The sequence below is a fragment of the Larimichthys crocea genome, chromosome XI (assembly GCF_000972845.2).
Source record: "Larimichthys crocea isolate SSNF chromosome XI, L_crocea_2.0, whole genome shotgun sequence".
NCBI lineage: Eukaryota > Metazoa > Chordata > Actinopteri > Sciaenidae > Larimichthys > Larimichthys crocea.
Genome location: NC_040021.1, coordinates 15485029 through 15504209, shown reverse-complemented (window position 1 = coordinate 15504209; position 19181 = coordinate 15485029). Strand labels below are relative to the sequence as shown.

Genomic DNA, 19181 nt, shown 5'->3' with positions numbered 1-19181 from the left:
GTAAGGTAAATCTGTGCGACATATCACTTTCCTCTTTGACACAAACGTCTCACCCTCTGATGAGGAAGCAGAGAAGTAGGATGGAGTGGTGGATGTGATGACAAATGATAATGGCAAATCTAAGACAACAGCCACTTCGAATTGCCCCAGGATCAACAATGACCCCTTGACACTTTAGCGAATCGGGCAAATCAGACAGCCTTCAGCATGCTGTGGAGTGCAATGTTCCTCACCACAGCCGTGTGTGTTTGTTTGTTGGGCAGCAGTGTTTTCTTATGTGTTGTCATGATATTTGCTAAGAGCATTCCCAGTCTTGAAGAGATGAGGACTAGGAGTCAAGCATCATCTGTGATCCGTTGGTGTCCTGTAACAGCTGTCTCTGGCAACAGAACATGTGGTTGCCGCTATCCCATATTACATCTCTGCCACTCAGTGCCAACGGATCAGCAATCCAATTTCACACAAGCACGCTCAGAGGGAGGCAACGCTGACGCAGGAATGAGGATCTATGCTTCGACAAAGACAAGAAGTTGTTTGAAGTGGCTGGAGGGGTGGTGATCTGAGGGGGAAGAGATGAGCTCAAGAATTAGATAGAAACAGTAATACAAGTGAGATGGAGGGAGATAAAAAAAAGCACGGGTGATAAGAGGGGGAAAGGGGTTTCTACGACTGTTACTTTCATCAGTCGAGCTGCTGCAGAGAGCAGGGTAAGCTCCTAATTTCCCATCCCATCTTTGAGCACAGAGGACAGGCAGAAAGACAGGAAGAGCAAGCCTCCGAGACGACTCCGCACTTTGTAAACACACCTTTGTTTGTGTGGTGACGTCCAACGCGCCAGTTTCTCTTCAGTCAAAGACCAACAAGACAATGATCTCTGTGTACTGCTGGGAGAGCAGATGTACAGTATTGGATGACAACATACTTCTCAGCCCTTTCAATATCACACACTCATATTGCATAGTCATTGTGACATAAATAGAGAAGGGGCTTGCATCTCGTCTTTCACAGAGCAGAAAGAGATTTGAATCTGATATCCAATGACTGCTTATTAGATCGAGCCATCAGGCCGTCAGTTTGGAGCCAGACTCCTAAGACAGCCACTGCTTTCCATTCTCACCCACGCACACATAGACAAAACACAGCAGAAAAAGAGGAGAGCAAGCCCCTTCTGGACCATCTTCTCTTCTCCTGCCAGAGCTGTGCATGTTGTCGTTTGTAAAGCTCACTGTAACAGCACAAACTCACCACAAAGCTAGGACCCTGAAAGGTCTCCTATTTGGGATATCAATGGTTTTCAGAACAACAACCTGTCTCTGCCTCCATTTTCCTCCATGAGGATTAAAATCCAGCTCTGATGAAGTAGATGCATCAAATGCAGAGGCAGAGATAATGAGGACTTCAGCTTTGCAGAATTGTGATAGGAAAGACAGGCAGTTGGATGCATAAATGTGTCGTTGCATTGTTGGTACAAAAGGTCAGCTGGTATCCAACCCCTATGGACAGAAAGACAGACGCAGGTGGACTCATGAGAGGATGCGGATTGGATGAAACCTGTGGAACCTGACACATGTGTGTGTGACTGACAAGACAAAGATAACACTTGCTTCGCCTATTCTTTCACCTATTGGATTGTTATCATCCCACATCTGCCATCAGTTCATTTTTGTGTGATTTTTTTTTCTTAAATCAAGAAGACCGCTGTCAATATTTTCTGTTGACAATAAAGGATGATGATGTCCTGGCTGTGTGATGAGGGTGCGTGATTTCTGAGAAATCTGTCATCAGATCCATGACTCCCATTTTCCATCCATCCGATTTCAAATGCTGATAACAAAAAAAAGAAAAAAAAAAAGCAGCCTGACAGTTCCCTTTTTACAGTGCCTTTCCCTCTGACAGTTTTGACAGTATGCAGTCCTCATGACTGAGGTGTCTGTCTATCTGGTTTGTTTGGCTTTCTGTCCGTCTGTGTGTTTGTCTGACTGGCTGGTTGGCTCTGTATCTCTGCACTTGATTAGCAATCACCACAGCATAGCCTGGTCTGATTCAGAGTGGAAAGCTTTAATTCTCCCCACATGGTGCCAAGACATCCAGGCCCTGGTAAACACAATCACCGCTTCTCGTTAACACTCAAAAGTTTCCATATATCATCTTAAAGAAAATCACGGCTTAATCCCTGCTTTTTTCCCTTGAGGTCCACTGTTTCTTAATGACTCTGTTGTCGACGCCTGACAGTGGATTTGTTTGTCCACAAACATGATGATGATGTTTGTGTTTATGGAAAAAAAAGATTATAAAGAATTAATGCATGACTAATGGAAAATAAAGCAGCAGCGTAGGAAAATGATGACACTTAGCTGAGAAACTGTCAGACCAATTAAAATCAGGTGTAACCATCTAACTAGACAAGCTATGAATGTATTCTTAGGAACAGCAGGCACACTGCATTGTGCCAGGAATTCAAAATCTGTTTTCCCAGTGAGGAAAAATCCAATCAGATGAAGCAGAACCAGTGGGATTTTTAATAGTGGCATGTCTAATACGGCCTCTCTAAATATCCACTGAGGGCTGTCTTTATCCAAACTGACATTTCGACCGCGTGGACAAGACACAAAGAGCTGACAGGTTCGTCTCAGCTCTGTGTCAGACGAGATGACTTTTAGCGCTAAAATATACTCTGACACATGCACCACTTAACCACTTACAAAGAACAGAAATGTGCAACAGACCTCTGGCTCTGCATATTTAAAATTGCAGAACTGTTCAAACACTGAAAGTCGGATAAAGAGACACTTGACTCACCTATGAAAAAAGCCTTCAGGTTTTACATGATTGTGTATGGATAATAAATGAAAGCCACGGTCGAGAAATGAAGTATTTCTAATCAATCAGTTTGGTCTGCTTCTGAGGAATTGTCTCCAGAGAGCTGGATTTTGTGACATTTTAACTGTGAATGCAAATGGCACGCAGCAAGTCCGTGACAGGATGACAACACATACAGTAGAGCCTAATAAATCAAACCGAGGCAGCAGGGTGTGAAGATTGTTTACCTTTCTGCTCCTCAGAGAAAGATAAAAATACCTCAGAAAACCTATTGCTACTTAATATTTTGGAAGAATTAGACTGTATATTGTGTTTTTTTTAATTTAAGTATAAAATCTCTGAATGATACAGCCAGATTGGATGCATCATCAATTTATGTCTGTCAGTATAAACAACAAAAGGCAGGCTAGATTGCATTATTTCAAGCTGTGAAGCAATCATTTCTCTTCCAGCTATATTTAGTTATCCTCGCTTTCCTCATAAGATAGCAGGGTTTTCTTTAAGACCCCATGGTGAGTCTGTCTGCTTTGGAAATGTAAAGTCTCATCTTTCCTGGATGATAGAGTACCACTATTTGATAGAACAATTGTAGTTTCCTCTTCTATGTGAAGCTAATTCAAAAGCGGCTCTTCGCCACTCTGCCTCCCTCCCTCCATTTGCCCTGTCTCCATTCTGTCTCCCTGATCTAGCTCCCCCAGCGTGCACCATCTTAAACTTTAATCATCTCATATTCAATACATTTCACAGCAACTCGTCACAAGGTTATCCCAGTTTTCAAAAGAAGTCCTCCCCTTTTTGCCTCATACCCAATAGAGATTCAACGATTTCAGACTCTCCCAGTGTATTCATTACCAGGCTCCCTGACACAGTGAGTGATGTTGACATAGAGATTTTTTCCTGATGCACATTTAAAGGCATAAATATAATAAAAAGCCAAAAGAGCCCAAAGAATAAAAGCTAAAGCACTCAGTCATATCACACGGTCGATCCACATGCGGTTACTGCAGTTGCCTTAAAAAATCTTTCAAAGCTGAAAATTTATTTCATCGAAATGTGTTCATCTTGTTGCTGTCGGCAAAATGACACATACACCTTGGTGTGGTTGCAGAAAAAATAAATAAATAAATCACCCAGAAGAGGTTTGCTTTTTGTGTGTTTTCTTTCTTTTTCTGATTGTGTCAGAGTGAGGCCATGACACCTGCTGTTCTCTGGATACCATGTTGTGTTGGCCACAGTATGGGGTCTGCTTCAATCCATTGGCTAGCTGACCTGGCTGAAATCAATGACCAAAAAGGCACAATGTGTGATTTTGTTTCAAGACGAGCTCTATTGATTGGTGCTGTCGATGCTTGGAAATTGGGAATTTTGTTTTTCTGACGCTTAGCTGAGGTGTGCTCAACAAAACAGAACGCGTCATTTGGCCTTGCCAGGGAAAACCGCTTTAATGGACTGCCAACAGCAGTTATTCCATTCATTCTTTCAGCAGATCAAACAGCAGTAGCTGAAGCTGGAGTTACACAACAGTCCTAACAGTTGAGGATGACTTAACAAATAGAACTAAAAGGGGGACATCAAATGTATCCATTGTTTACCAAGCTGCTGGTTTATGCACTATGTTGCTTTTCAGTGCTATGGTTTAATATGGTCATTGTAAAATTCATAAAAAGGACAGCAACTAGTAAGAACATCAACAACTATGATTATAGCTCATCATGACTGACAAGACTGCTGTTTATCACAGTACTAACTAGCCATTGTTCTAGTCCTGCCCACACAAGAGGCTGAGAGAAGTGAATCAATGAGAACCGAGAGAATTGCTAATGACAAAACTAATATTTCATGACCAGTACGACGCAAAAGATATTCTTCACTAATAACCCACTCCACATACTGCTCACGTGATGAAAATTAGCTAACCCTTAATTAAGAATATTGCCAAAATAATGCTATCATACTGAACTTTTTTTCGATGCTTCCCTTATTGCACCATAGCACTGCAGCTACCTGGCCAGAGATGTAAATAAAGGCCAAATGAAGAAAACTAACTTACTTAGAGTTTGTTTCCAACAACATTAAACTAATGAGATGGCTACAGGGTAAAGGAACAGCTCATTCTGCTGACTCGAGACTGCTCTGTAGATAGGAAAACAAATTCTATCAGCAAACATTTCAGCAGAGAAATGAATGAGATGTAAACAGAGTGAATAAAAATGCCGTCGATACAGAGAATCAACAAAAGCCTACGAGCAAAAGCCCCGTACTAACAGCAGTTATTAGTTTGTGGTACTCCTTAGATCAATATATAACCATCTTTTCTTTTATTTCAACTGTGGTGCCTGCATTTGTGTCCAAAAAAGATTGGTAAAGAAATACAAATTCCAGCACTGCAGCTATTAAATATCAGGGGAGGAGGGATTAAAAATTTCATATTAAAAAGGATTAAACCGCACAGAGAAATTCCTACGTTTCAGTGGGTTATCTGTGGGAAGATACTTTCTGAGTAATATGTGTTCGGATAAAAACTCCAGCTTTGGCCGAAACCCTATAAAATCCTCACTAACACTGCATAACAGGCTGTAACATTTTGTGCAAACATTTAACCCAGCATAGATCTTTCATAAAACCTTTCCCAGGAAGTGAATATTTTTTCAAAAGCACAAAGCTTTTTGTGGGTCATAGTTTGATTTGCTGTTTCAAGGGAAGTACAAACATTAACATAGCTTAGGGTGTCTGACAGGTAGTGATTTTTTATTTATTTATTATTAAACAGGGTAAAAACACTGTACAAAGATGTTGGGGCTGTATAGATTTTATAGTCAAATAATTATTTTCGCCCAATGTTTATGTTCAGTCAGAGTCTCTGTGTGCATGTCTCTGCATGCCTGTAATAAATATAAAAAGCCATATGTGCCGGTTCATGACAAGCAATCGCATCATGGTGAAATGTTAGTCACTGTATATTTGTCTTGTTAACTCAACATTAGCTAATTTGGTTGATAACATGCTGTCACTGAAACTGTCAAGCTGCAACATAAGGAATAACATCAATTTTAAAAAGTCCACGTAGTTATTATCTAGTAGATTGAGTGGAATTGATATTCTAAGGAAATGGTGCTGTGGATGAGGCATATGGCATTTAAAGTGAAACTGTACTTTCTTATGACATATACATCCTGTTTATCAGCAGGAGACAGAAATACATGTGGTTATGAATAACATGGATTTGATGTGTCTCATGACTATACATCTGTGACAACAGCACAAAAGACATAAAAATTAATTAATGTCCCAGCAGGAGAAAACATAGTATAGCTCTAAATTAACTATACTCCAATGTTCCATGTGGTTAACTTTACATCAGGATGGACAATGGGACCAGATGGTACTTTTTAACTCTCAGCATTTGTCCTACACACACCCGTACACACACGCACACCTTTGAACAGGTGCATACACACACACACACACACACACACACACACACACACACACACACACACACACACACACACACACACACACACACAGCACCATCACCAACCATAAAACTGTTTACTTGACCCATTAAAGCTGAAGCAAGCCACATGAAGAAAGGTTATTTTTAACATATCAGACAAAACGCCAAAGTGGCGCTAAAAAGTACACCTGTGTACTTATCTCTCTACTGCGTCTCGTTTTATATTAAGGGAAATTATTCCTCTATATATAGTTTTATTACCATAGTAACCATGAGTCATTTGTCCAGAGGTATCACTCTCAGACACAGATACAGACACACGCTCTTGAACTATAGGACTGTATCCCCACTTGGGTCTCAGTGTTTATAAAGAGACCATCTCCAAACAGTGGAGATCAATAACGGCCTGTCAGCTTTTTAGTGTAGCCACAGACAGAGCAGAGACACGGGGACAACGAGAGAGAGAGAGCTGAGTCCGTCCATCAGACTCTTTGTGACCCCCAACAGCTTTGATCGAAGATGACAGAATGAGAGAGGGAGCAAGTGAGGACAGGAGACAGCTAGAAGGAAGATAGAAAGAAAGGCTCTTGTGGTATTAGCCAGCTCTTGGGGCCCCTGTATCTTTTCTAGGCCATAATTAAAGCACAGCCCAGAGTCTGGGTGTTTCCCTTTCCAAACGTTGCTGGTCTCTATTGCTTGCCTCACAAAGGGCTGTCAGGGACAATACAAAGTAGAATAAAGCTAACACAGAGGCATCTGGAGAAGATCTGCATTATATCTGCTGTGTATATACACACACACACACACACACATTCCTACATATACTGTACCTTTACACAATTGTGAATTTCACGTGCGAGGCAATGCACCTAATTGCTCTGGCAGCCATTGAATGATGACAATGGCCACAGTGGGAGTTGGCAAGACTTTGTCGGGATGTATGTAATTATTCAGCCGCACAAAAGGAGGGGCTGATGCGGTGCCAGAGCAGATTTACTGTGTCTGTGGTCAGTGCATTCAGCAGGGTATCTAATGATGTGCACTTACGGGCTAAATTACCAGAGCATTGTTTACCTCTGCTCTTAGAGTGCAGGCCCCACTGAGAGCAAGAGCCCGGAGAAGGTGAAGAAGAAGAGAAAAAAAAAAGAAGCCCAGTTGATCTGCTGAAGTTCAAATTAAAGCAAATAATGATCTGATAGTGAGAGGGACTGCTGGGAGAAGATGAATGGTATCCATGGAAGCAGAGGCAAGGGAAAAGCTGAAATGTCTAACTTTTTTTTTTTGGTAAAGGCCCCTCTCTTCACACGCTGCTGACAGCCAGCTAGCTAGCAAATCCCTGGACGAGGGGGTGGAGAACACAAACTGTCCGGCTCTCGACTACACCACTCTTTCCATGCTGCAGTTTTCTGTATAAAGGCCCAAACAAAACATGCAGCATACAAATATGATGAGGAATATATACACGTACACCACGCTCAAATATTGCTATTTGTGTCCCTTGATGCCTCATAAAAAGTTTATAATCTATAATCCAATATCATGGTCATACACCTACAGTACATTATAAAAAACAGAAATGTGCAACTATAACTATGTTTGTTTTGTTTTTTAAATGATATTAAGTTAGGGGTTATATAATGATGTGGTCCTTTTTTTGTTTGTTTGCTTGTTAAGAAAAGCGCCACCTCTAACCATCACTTCATTTTGACAGCAGCACCCATCTGAGCCACTGTCAGAGGTCATTTACATAATGAAAGAAGGAAATTACCAAGGAGGCAAAGGCAGGACAAGCCTGCCATTTGGCACTGAGAGAAAATGAAGATGGAAGGAAAATGGTTTGGCAAGAACAGGATATTGGACAGAGAGTGCAGAGAGAGCAGCAGAACTGGAGTGAGGGATAAGGGTGGAGAGTGCAGCAGGCAGAGAGAGAGAGAGAGCGAGAGAGAGAGAGAGAGAGAGCGACAGAGACAGAGAGAGAGAGAGAGTAAGAGAGGCAGAGAGAGAGCAAACGGGCTTGAAGAGCGGAGACAGTTGAACCATGAAGACAGGCATGCCAGCGAGTTGGATGGTGCAGAAACATTTGGAGAAAGTGAGAGAGAAGGAAACTGGAAAGCCTCAAAAGCATAGAGGGAGCTGGAGATTATGTCCAGTTGGGGAGTCTTCACAGATTAAAAAGTTGACACAAGGAGAGACAAAGACTTGAAAGAAACTTGATAGAGCAGGAGGAAAAAACTGAGAGATTTCCAAGACGCAGCAGAGGGAAGCAGGTGTTGTGGCATCCATTTGGACGGGGCTCTTACCTTGGCTGACGCAGGAGCCACTGATCCTGCTGCCGTGATGCCTCGCTTGACCGCTATGTCGCCGCTCGATGTTGTCACGGCAACTGTAACTGGGGTGGGGAGGAGGGAGGGGATCACTGGGAGGGGTAGGAGACCCGGACGGTTGTTGCCATTGACAACAGCAGAGGCACAGCTATGATTGGCTCCTCCATTGTGGAGGCCAGAAGGACGGATGTCTCTCCGCTCCCAGGGTCCCCGGTAGTCCCTCTCAAAGCGGTGGTGGTGGCGTGACATCACTTCCTCTTAGAGGGAACAACGGGGGCAGGCCTGCAGAAAATGGAAAGAAAGAGGGTGTATGTCAGGATGAATTTATTTTATTACACGTGTAAGAGATGCAGACACAGAATCAGTGTTTCAAAGAGAAAGAGCCAGACACCAGGCAAATTAAGGAGAGAACATGTTGGTGTGAAAGTGTAAATGCTCACAGCATCTGCTCCCAATGCACCTGAATGACACGAACACACTGCGGCTCATTTGTTGCTTCTAATTCCTATTCTCCCAGTCATTAACGAGGGCTACGACAAGAGGGAGAGAAATGAGCACTGCTAAGCAGGTCTATAAAAAACACCATCAGTGCCAACACCATAAGGAGCTAAATTTGTCATGTGAGGCACCTAGGCTCTACAGTGAGAGGTTAAAACAATACGGCCGAACAAGACGCAAACAGGTAAACGCTCAGTCAAGTTTTCCTGAGGACGGCGCAGCAGTATCATGACCTTGTGGTCAAAACCCATTCATCTGAATAGATAAATACCCCCGCAATTACAGCTCATCTCATACATCTAATGGCTGGTTAATTCAATCAGATTGCCCTTGAAGTGCATTCGAGGGTTCTCCCCTTTCCAAGCACAGCATGCTGTGATAGGCTAAAGGGCAACGGTGTGCTGGAATTACATCAGTATGGTGGTAGGCCGCTGCTATTGTGTAGCATGAGCAGCGTATCACTCTATATTATATCATAAATCAAAGCAGTATAGGATCTGAGTAGAGAAATCCATCACTGAGGGGATTGTAGTGCATTGTACTCCTCCTCACCAAAGGCACGTTATGCTTCCCAAGCCCTTGATAACAGATGAAATAAATAAATAACAACCTCAAACCAGGTTCAGCAAGCCCCATGCAAAATCCCCCGGCCTGTAAGGAAAGAATGACAGCAGATGATAGGTCTTTATTCTGCACACTGGGGTCTGTCACGCTGCCTCTTGCCTCACAGAGGAGTGAAAGCCTTGAAACGCCGGCTTCTCTGTGTGTACTTCTGTGTGTGTGTGTGTGTGTGTGTGTGTGTGTGTGTGTGTACTAAAGAAGTACAGGCTACAAGTGAATACATGTAATGTTTTGGCAAGATTTAATGAGAACACATGTTAAAAACTACAGTGTAGTATGTAAGAGTGTTTGAGCAGGCTCCTGAAAATGAAAAGGATCTTAAAAGACCTTTGATGCAAGCGATACACGATGCAGCCTGTGGTGGGAGCACTGGCCCTTCTGTATCTTTAGCTGCTGTGACTAGCTATTTATTTACCCACTAAAACACTCACTCTTTCTTCCTTTCTGTCTTTTTATGTTTTGCCTCTTTTCATTCCTTTTACTTGTGCATTAATTCCCTCTCTGAATCCCCCCTTCATTTATTTCTCTCCCATACAAGGCCCGCTCTGTCTGAATACAGCAAGCTGATATGTGTTGATAGAGCCAGACGGGGTAACCAAAAGTGTGGAAAGTGAGGAACAACACTTTCACATGCTCTTTCTCGCTCTGCAATAACCTTTTCTCCCTCTCCGCAGTAACCTTTTTTAATAACCTCAAATTTTACAATAGAATGAGCTTGTATTATCTCTAAAAATATTTGATACAGACGGTGTAACAAGGTGCTAGTCCGGTTGAACAATGGCAGAGTTAGTGCCAGGTAATATTCCCTTATCGCTCGAGCTCCACACCTCAGGTGAGAAATAAGAGGGCAGGAAATTCCTCCACATTAAAAACAGGAGGAGAAAAAGAAATAAGAAAGGGACTTTATCTCCACAAGAGTCGGAATTGGGGGCAGAGTCCATGTGCATTCAAAATTCTGCACAATTCATTTTATCAATCCTTTTCAGATGTGAAGTGGGTACATGCCACTGTGCATCCACCGTGCTCCCTTGTCCAGACAGCTTTGTGATTTTTTTGTCTAGTTTTTGTCAGCCTGCACACCACTAAGAACAAGGGCACACTGGAAAAACAAATCCAATACATTATGCAGAAAAGGCATTGGAGTAAGTTTGCAGGAGCCCTCGCAAGATAGTTTTGTGGGATAACCTTCAGTGAGGCTGGCTGCAATTTACAGCATAAGGAGAGAGAATTAAAAGTAAGTAAAGTACATGGTATTTGACCTAGAAATGTTTTAAATAAAGTGGTGACCATGGTACTTAGTGGTCCAAGGCACGTGGAATGAACGAAAATGTCTTGAAATGAAAGTCTTGGGTTTTATTGCATCTCCCTCTCCTCCAGCAGTCGTTTTTATTTCTGATAAAGAAAAGTGGAAAAAACCTAAAGACATTAATTTGTAAAGGTTATGCAAGTATTGTGAACAGGTTCATTTAAACCTTTATTCTGGTCGTGTTATTCAGGGTGTATTCATACTGAAACTTCTAATACTCAAATTCTCAGATATAAATGCCAAAACAGGTCTCTTTCTGGACGCGCTAGTCCTATGGTCGGAGGGATAGGCAACTACTTTTAGTCTGGAAAAAGTCAGAGCAAAGATATTTTGTAGTACACTCGTCCCTCGCTATAACGCGGTTCACTTTTCACGGACTCGCTGTTTCGCGGATTTTTTTAGTGTAATTTTGCATGCTTTTTTTTTTTTACAGCGTACTGTACAGTATGAACGCGCATTGTGTTCTGCGTCCTAAATTGGCTAAGGGAGAACCGCACATGTGTTCTGCGTCCTGATTAACTAAGGGAGTACTGTACAAAATGCGTGTAAAAAGGTGTATAAAAGTGTGTGGTTAGGGGTTTTACGGCCTTAAAACATATAATAATTGTAAAATGTACTTTGCGGACGAGGGACCACTGTATTTGTAATAATGTTACACTAGGTAAGTGATTTGGTAAAATCCTCAGAATATTAAATTATATTACATACAGGAATATAGTAAGTAATAGAAAACAGTTTATGGATAACATACAGAAATGATGGGAATGTATCTGGTTTATCCACTGAATTAATGCCTGTAACATCAAGGTACGTCATCATATTGATGCTCAAATCTTAATATAAAAATAAAAATACATATTTGCATTGAGTCATTATGTTGAATAAATGTTCTGATATTATAAAATGTCATACAGTGCATATATTTTAAATTGGTTATTTCTTGGTAGACCTTATTATTAGTTATTACTGCTATCACCTGCCATGATTGGTTCTTAAAATAAACACTTATTCAATCTTCTTCTTGCCTTCTGGACTAGTTTAATTTACACAAAATAAGGATATCATTAAATGGAACACAAGTCAAACTAAGGAACGTTGCAGGTTTAGTAGCTTGGGAACTTGGGATATGGTAAAATGGCCACCATTAAATATGAAGTAATAGTAAAATAGTAAAAAGCAAAAGCTTTTTGATTTCCCACAACAGTCTTGACTACACACAGAGTCAGAGTGATAGCTACCTTGGTATAAAAGAATTGGTCTTGGGGTTCCCTTGGAAACTCACCTGGACAATCATGCACCCCATGTACAAAGTCTGAGTCCTTATGGCAACAGCATGAGTGCTTCTAACCCATGGCTCCTTATTGCATGCTTTCCTCCTTCTCTCTCCCCTGGTTTTCCTGTCTATCATCATCTGTCACCAGACGAATTAAAAACCCCTCCAAAAATAATATGTACATATGTTGATATATGTATAGCATGGCAGAACTGTTAGCATCTCATGTTGTACAGTGTTTTATTTACAAACCAGATGTCATGATACAGCCTATTTCTTCCTTTGCTAGGGAACATACGGGTTGTTTTAAGTAGTTTATACAAACGACAAATGTTTTTTATGACACGCCTCTCACACTACCACACTTTGATTTCCATCACTCACTTGCCCAAATGGCATTTCCAGATTCTTGGCACTACGTTTCAATATGCACACAATGCTGGAAGTTAATTTCTGTCATCCCTGCACTATGTATGTCAGTATGTACTGTGTAACCGGAGGCTGGCAACTGATCCCTACAGAACGAGTGTCACTGAAACAAATCCCACTACATTTATGGTCCTTGGTAAACAGAAGGATTTAAGCTACTAATTACAAACACGTAAATTCCCTTCACAGCTACATATCTGCAACTCCTTTTAAGTCTGTTTGTGTCTGTCTGTGTGTGTGTGTGTCAGTAGGACGACTTCTCCTTGAGGCTGAGAGTGTGCGATGTGTGTGTTTGCATGGATAAGTACGAGAAGGTGATAAAATAAATTTCGCTTTCAGAGGCTCCTGTGGAAACCAACGCCAAACACACCTGTGGACTCTGCCAGACCAGATAACCACTTAAATACATCACATCTACAATGACACTTCACTCTGTGTTGCACTGCTCTAGGGAGAAGGTGCCAATAAAGATTTGCCCATTTTCTTTCACATCCAATGAAGTCACTGTCAGCCCCGGACAAAACAACAGTCTTTCAGAGGAGAGATGATAACCTTTGTGGTGAGGAACGCGTGTTAAGCTGACCTTTTTAAGAGCCTTTTCAGTTTCATAAGAAACTAATGGCAGCATTTTACTCATACCCTACAGCAATTAACAAGGCTCTTCAGCTCCAGCAATCCTGTCAGCATGTTAATAATTTTACCTGAAGGTATCAGACTTTCCCCGCTATTTTCTGACTCTGGCTCCTACTTGTAATAACAGACTGAGAATCCTTTGCAGGGAGATGGCAATCTAAACAAAATGATTAAGATCCTAATCACCTAGAAGCCCAAAAAGTAACAAAAGGAATCTGGTTTCCAATACGCGGAGAAGAGACGGAAAAAAAAAGCAAGTGATAAACACTATGTCAGCAATCAAACCTAATGAGCTGACTGACTGACTGACTGACTGGCATCTCTATTGTGTTGTCAATCACATCATGAGTTAAAAGCAGTCAGCTGCAGAGGAGGGAGAGTGTGCGTGTTGGGCATTTTTGACTCTATTACTATTCTAGCACTGCTGATGCGTCAGAATCAGCAACCAGCGAACATTGTTCCAAATGCATGTGCAACTGAGACCGAAAAGTGAGATGTGGTGGATGTGTACATACATAAGAAATAGATGCAGCTAAGAAGTAAAGAGTAAAAAGCAGCAGCAAAGAAGTAGTAGTATGTGTTTTATATGTGGGAATACGCCAATGTCTGGATGTGTGCCAGCGTATCTGACATAATCATGACCCTACTGCTATCACCATGGAGACGCCCTGCATGGTTCCGTGTGGGTCCTAAGTCTACAAAGGGCAGGTGTCTTAGATGACTTCAGTTCCCGAGCGTCAGCGGCGTGATTAGCCAAAATAAAAAGTTGTTTGACAGGCGGGAACGAGAGACACACACCCTAAAGAACAGCATCTGTCACTCCGAGGCGGCACGCAGCATGTCGGGTGTGTGTGACAGAGCTGCGTTAACAAAGACATGTGGGAATACACAGGGAGCCGCAGATAGACGTGAGGAAAGAGGCAGTGTAACAGATGGACGAAACGTGGCAGTGACGGAAAGACAGCGAGACAGTGTGAGCGAGCAAATGAGATATAACAGCAGTATGTGTGTGTGTGTGTATGGCCTGAAATAGAAAGAAGGGTGTTAAGGATGGGATCAGGGTGGGTTGGGGCGTCTTGTGTGTCATACTTCTGTTCTAGGGTGTGATGTTTGCTTTGCTGGCACATTTTGCCCTGCGTTCAATACCCCTAGCTATTCCGCCCGCCACAGATATTCCCCAAGAGGAAGGGCTCCATTTCCAATCTGTAGTAGTGTTTACTTCTATTGACCCAGTGACAGCCCGGCTTTCACCATACTCTCACTCTCTCTCTCTCTCTCACACACACACACCACCTGCTACAGTTGTCCTAATGATCAATTCGTCCATCAGCAAGTCCGGGTGGTATAAATGAGGGCCGGGGAAAGTAGGCACTGTAACTTTTACGAGGACAAGATATTGCTGTAAATGAGCGGCCCTGTGGGAGTCGTGCACAAACACACACACACACACACTATAACTGTCAGAGACACACACGTTGCTCACATGCACGTCACATACACACCAATACAATTGCACACCAGTAAATGTGCTGAAAGTTCCTCCAGGACAACAGAGGTATTCATCCTGATATTTAAATAATGGGGGAGACTGTTGGTACAGGAATAGCCCTGAGCAACGTGAGCCAGGGTTTTTAAATTCTCCACCTCAGCTAGAGTCCATACCGCCCAAGACATACTAGATGATGAAGACACAGTCTCAAATGATAAAGACACAAATCTTAAAGATGGTGCATCTTTTATGGCTATATATAGGTGCACAAGCAAGTGCACACAGACACACATTTGTTGCGTTTAACAAATTTACCAATACCCCAAACATTCAAAATTGGACTGTACAGAGTGAATACTTTCTATATTTGGATATTTTTCCTTCCAGCACATTTAGGATATTTTTTTTTGTGAAGTATTGATTGATAAAGCAAACTGATCTGCCAGAAGAAAGAAAAAACAGGGCTCCCTGTATATTTTTATCTTTCCTTCTTAAGGACGTGATACAGGAGAAACCTAATTGATGTTCCAGAAGAAGCAAAAAAAAAAAAACGAGAACAACAGAGCGGAAGCTAGAGGAAAGGCAAACACAGGAAAGGCGAAAAAGGAATTTTGTGTCTATCTTATGAGCTCAGACATGGTTTGTGTGTGTGCGTGTGTGTTTGGAGGCGAGGTGTGTTGGTTGCAGAAGAGAAAGGGCCATCTTCAGGGATAAGAAGCCGAGATGAATGCAGCTACCTGCTGGCATAGAAACCAAGATGCCTATTGTTGAGAGTGATTCGTAGCCTTAATATGTCCAATTAATCCCAGCGGTTTGAGGGGAATTAGCACTTTGCTACAATTGGTATACATCATTAGTGGTCTGAGTGGAATCCAGAGACACCACATATTCAGGCAGTGTATCATAAAAACATGGGATGTCTCAAAACAGAGCCCACAAGCTAAGTGTCATTCAGACCAGAAATAGCTTCTGTTTAAGCACATTATTAGAGCCACATAGATTGGCTTTACTTTAACTGCTACAACTAGAGGACAACTGGGAAGCATTTAACATGCAAATAAACCTGAACCACAGGGATAGTCAGTCCCCAGTCATTCTGAGCAGATCTAGCACTAATCTGAATCCACCTCCTTATCTCATCTGCCTATTAGGATTTCAAAAGAGGTTTCAGAGGAGATGATAGTTAGAGATGACACTTTGTACATTAATCTGACACCTTGATGGATGAAACACTGGTGGGTTACATGCGCACACCGCCTCATTTTGCCAGAATCAGACACTTCCTGATCATCTTCTCTTTGATAAAGCATGCAAGTAAAGGCCAAATCATTCAAAGGAAAGATAACAAAGGGATATGGTGAATTAGGTAGACAGAAAGAGGAAAAATAAAAAAGGTACTGAGGCTGGGGGTTATTTTTTCTTAAGATTAAGAAATACTGCATATACCTGCACCACTGACAGAAAATTTCCCCCTCAGTGTGCATCAGCACAATTCTTTTAGTGGAGCATTAATAAGTAAAACTTTCTTCCAATCTTGGGAAAAAAAAGCTGCTGTGTGTGTGTGTGTGTGTGTATGTGTGTGTAGTGCATGTGTGTTTTTGTGGGGGATCCGACATGATGCAAGGGTTTCCAAGCCGCTTGTTTACTGTAGTTTGAACACACAGGCTCTGTTTTCACTTTTCGCATGATGAAAACAACATGGGCTGACTGTCATTTTTCTGTCCAAAAATGTCAGCTCTCACAGGCTCCCACGGTGACAGGAATGACCATGGCTTTATGAAATATTGCAATGACCGAGTTAGTAACACCCTGACAGTGTTTGGTTGTCAGCATGTGATTAGCCTGAGGAACAGAGAGGCACCACTACCTCCACCACCGCACGCTGCTGCTCAGTTAATTAAAACACCGACTTTCAACAAAACGCCACATTATCACAACGGCAAGACATAAAGCTGGAGAAAAACCCTGGGGCTAGTGTGCACACTTTCCAATCCAGCATTTCTACATGCTTTTTCTATGGGGTGTGGGAGAGGCAGATTTCCAGACGCCAATCATGCAGTGTGGTTATGCACGTATATGTGTGTGTGTGTGTGTGTGTGTGTGTGTGTGTGTGTGTGCGCCTGCGTATTCTCTGTGGCCCATGGCAGCTGTCGCCTTTTCTCTCCCTTCTGCATCCTTTTGCGAATTTCTCTGTTCTCTAAATAAAAACCAACAACAGCATCAAAACAAACAGCTCTCACTGCTGATGCCACACACGCACACGCGGCAGTTGGAACAAATCCTGACGTGTTCATCGGGCTTCTGCGTTACTGCACCTACCATGAGATAAATGTGTTAATATGTAATATATGTATCATGTATATATACACTATAGAATGTGCATGTATGTGTAGTTCAGCTTTTGTAACAGGACATGAGACAAGTGCAAGAATAGTGACTTAATTATCTAAATGGCTGCTGCGGAGATTACGGAGGGCAGTGAGCATCCATCTCTTTCAACACCACCGGTTTAGAGTGCACGGCCAAGCTGGAGGAGAGATCAAGAGATATAGACATCAATAACAGAGACGGAGCGGCAATGAGAGAGTGAAAAAGAGACCGAGAGAATTAAACGGGAGCAAGAGGCGGGAGACAATGTGGAAGAGAGCAAGAGGAGTGGATACAGTGACAGTGATTTACAATGGAGAAGTTTGCGAGCTGACTGGCCTTCACTATAAAAAGCTGCCGTGGCATGTGGTTGGTTTCTCAGCTAGAGAGAGTTTGCCAGCAACAGGGTTCATGACATCACCTCTGTCGTCATGGAGATGCCCTGCACGTCTTCGATTTCCCTCCTCCCATCATTACCATAGAGATGCTCCAGGGCTGGAAAGGTATCATGACCCCCTGCAAAGCAACAAAGGCTCTACATTTAGGTCCCCATCCCTCATTTCCGTGAGCACGCATTTTTGACTACCGGGGTCATCCTCAAACTGTAGGGCCTAAGGTTTGATCCCCTCATGTGCATGTAGTGCTCCAAGAGCCCTCAAGCAACATATTTAACTCCTACCTACTCTAGAGGCCCCAGTTCTGCCCCTGCACCCTGACCAAAGAGCAGAGAGGATGAGAATTTCCATCCAGAGGCTGAATAAAGTATACTGTATGGAAATAAAGATCCATACTGTGAGCATTCATGTGAAGCAGTATTCATACTGTATACTAAAAGGCAGTTTAACAAAAGCGGACCGCCAATCAAGACTCACTGTTCCACAGCAGAAATGATTAAATTCCTTTATTAAATGTTCTTGTTAAGTCTACACAGTTGACATAGGAAATGAGTAGGAAATGGCAGCTTATACAACCAACATTCCTCTTGTTAAAACTTTAAGCTTTGGTGCTTGACAGCAGGGACAGTGGTAAAGGAAGCGTGCTCATGACCGGAAAGCTCACTGGTTTGAATCCTCAGAGTGTCTGAAGAAACAGAGAGTGAACAAATAACACTCTGCTTTCAACAACTTCTGTCACTGCACAAGATGAGTATGACTGAGGCAACTTGTTTTACACTGTGTACAACAAGTTCCTTAAGTCAGTTGACACTCTTAGCTTGGCCCCATCCAAGTTCAAGGCCAACTAGTGTTTCAGCAGCATGAATCTTTGTCCTTGGGAATAGTACCGAGGTCCTCCGGGTGAAGACGTGCACTGCCTACGCTCCCCCAAGTGACACACCAGACAACAGTAACAACATGGTTGTACTGTTCAGCTCCCAGGTGAGAACACGTTGCACACTAAACATCAGGTCAACCTTCAGTCTGAAATCCAACAAAAATAAATAAAAATATAGAACACTAGTTTAATAATAACGCTGATTTATCGTGCATGTAATTATACACAAATTACTTTTAAAGACTGTTAATGAGTTCTTATGTTGTTTTTCTCCTGTGTGATGGAATTAAAAGGGGACGTTCACTGAGATGATAATAATTTGTAAACATGCAGGAATATTGTTTTAGATGAGTGCCAGTTTTAGATGAGTGCGTTGTTTTGTGTACTTAGGTGGAAGACAGGGCCATTTATAGATTAAGTCAAAGTGGCACAGTACGAGAAAATATCTAATAAATCAAAGACTGATGTTTCTTTCTAAGAGAGTCAATTACATAAAAGCTAGATCTAAACAGAGTTCAGATGTGCTGCGCACCAAATTCCCATCTCAGTCAGCTCCAATGCTTTCTATCATGGTTAGTGACAGAGCCTCGAGTCAGACGGTCTTTACTGCCAAGTTTGCTGCATCTCTTCATTGCTTTTTCACAGCACAGGCACACAAGTATCAGTGCACATACAAAAATTCCCTTACTCCA

At 42.2% G+C, this 19181-nt stretch overlaps 1 protein-coding gene across 3 annotated transcripts in view; it reads right to left on the bottom strand.

Annotated features, from left to right (window-relative positions):
* Positions 1–19181, bottom strand: part of klhl29 (kelch like family member 29) — a 198059-nt gene that overhangs the window by 120979 nt on the left and 57899 nt on the right. For all 3 annotated transcript variants that reach the window (XM_027284236.1, XM_027284235.1, XM_027284237.1), the window contains one exon: positions 8578–8883. In XM_027284236.1, coding sequence (XP_027140037.1) covers positions 8578–8850 — 273 coding nt within the window. In that variant the 5' untranslated portion in view covers positions 8851–8883. The remainder of the gene's footprint in view (positions 1–8577; positions 8884–19181) is intronic.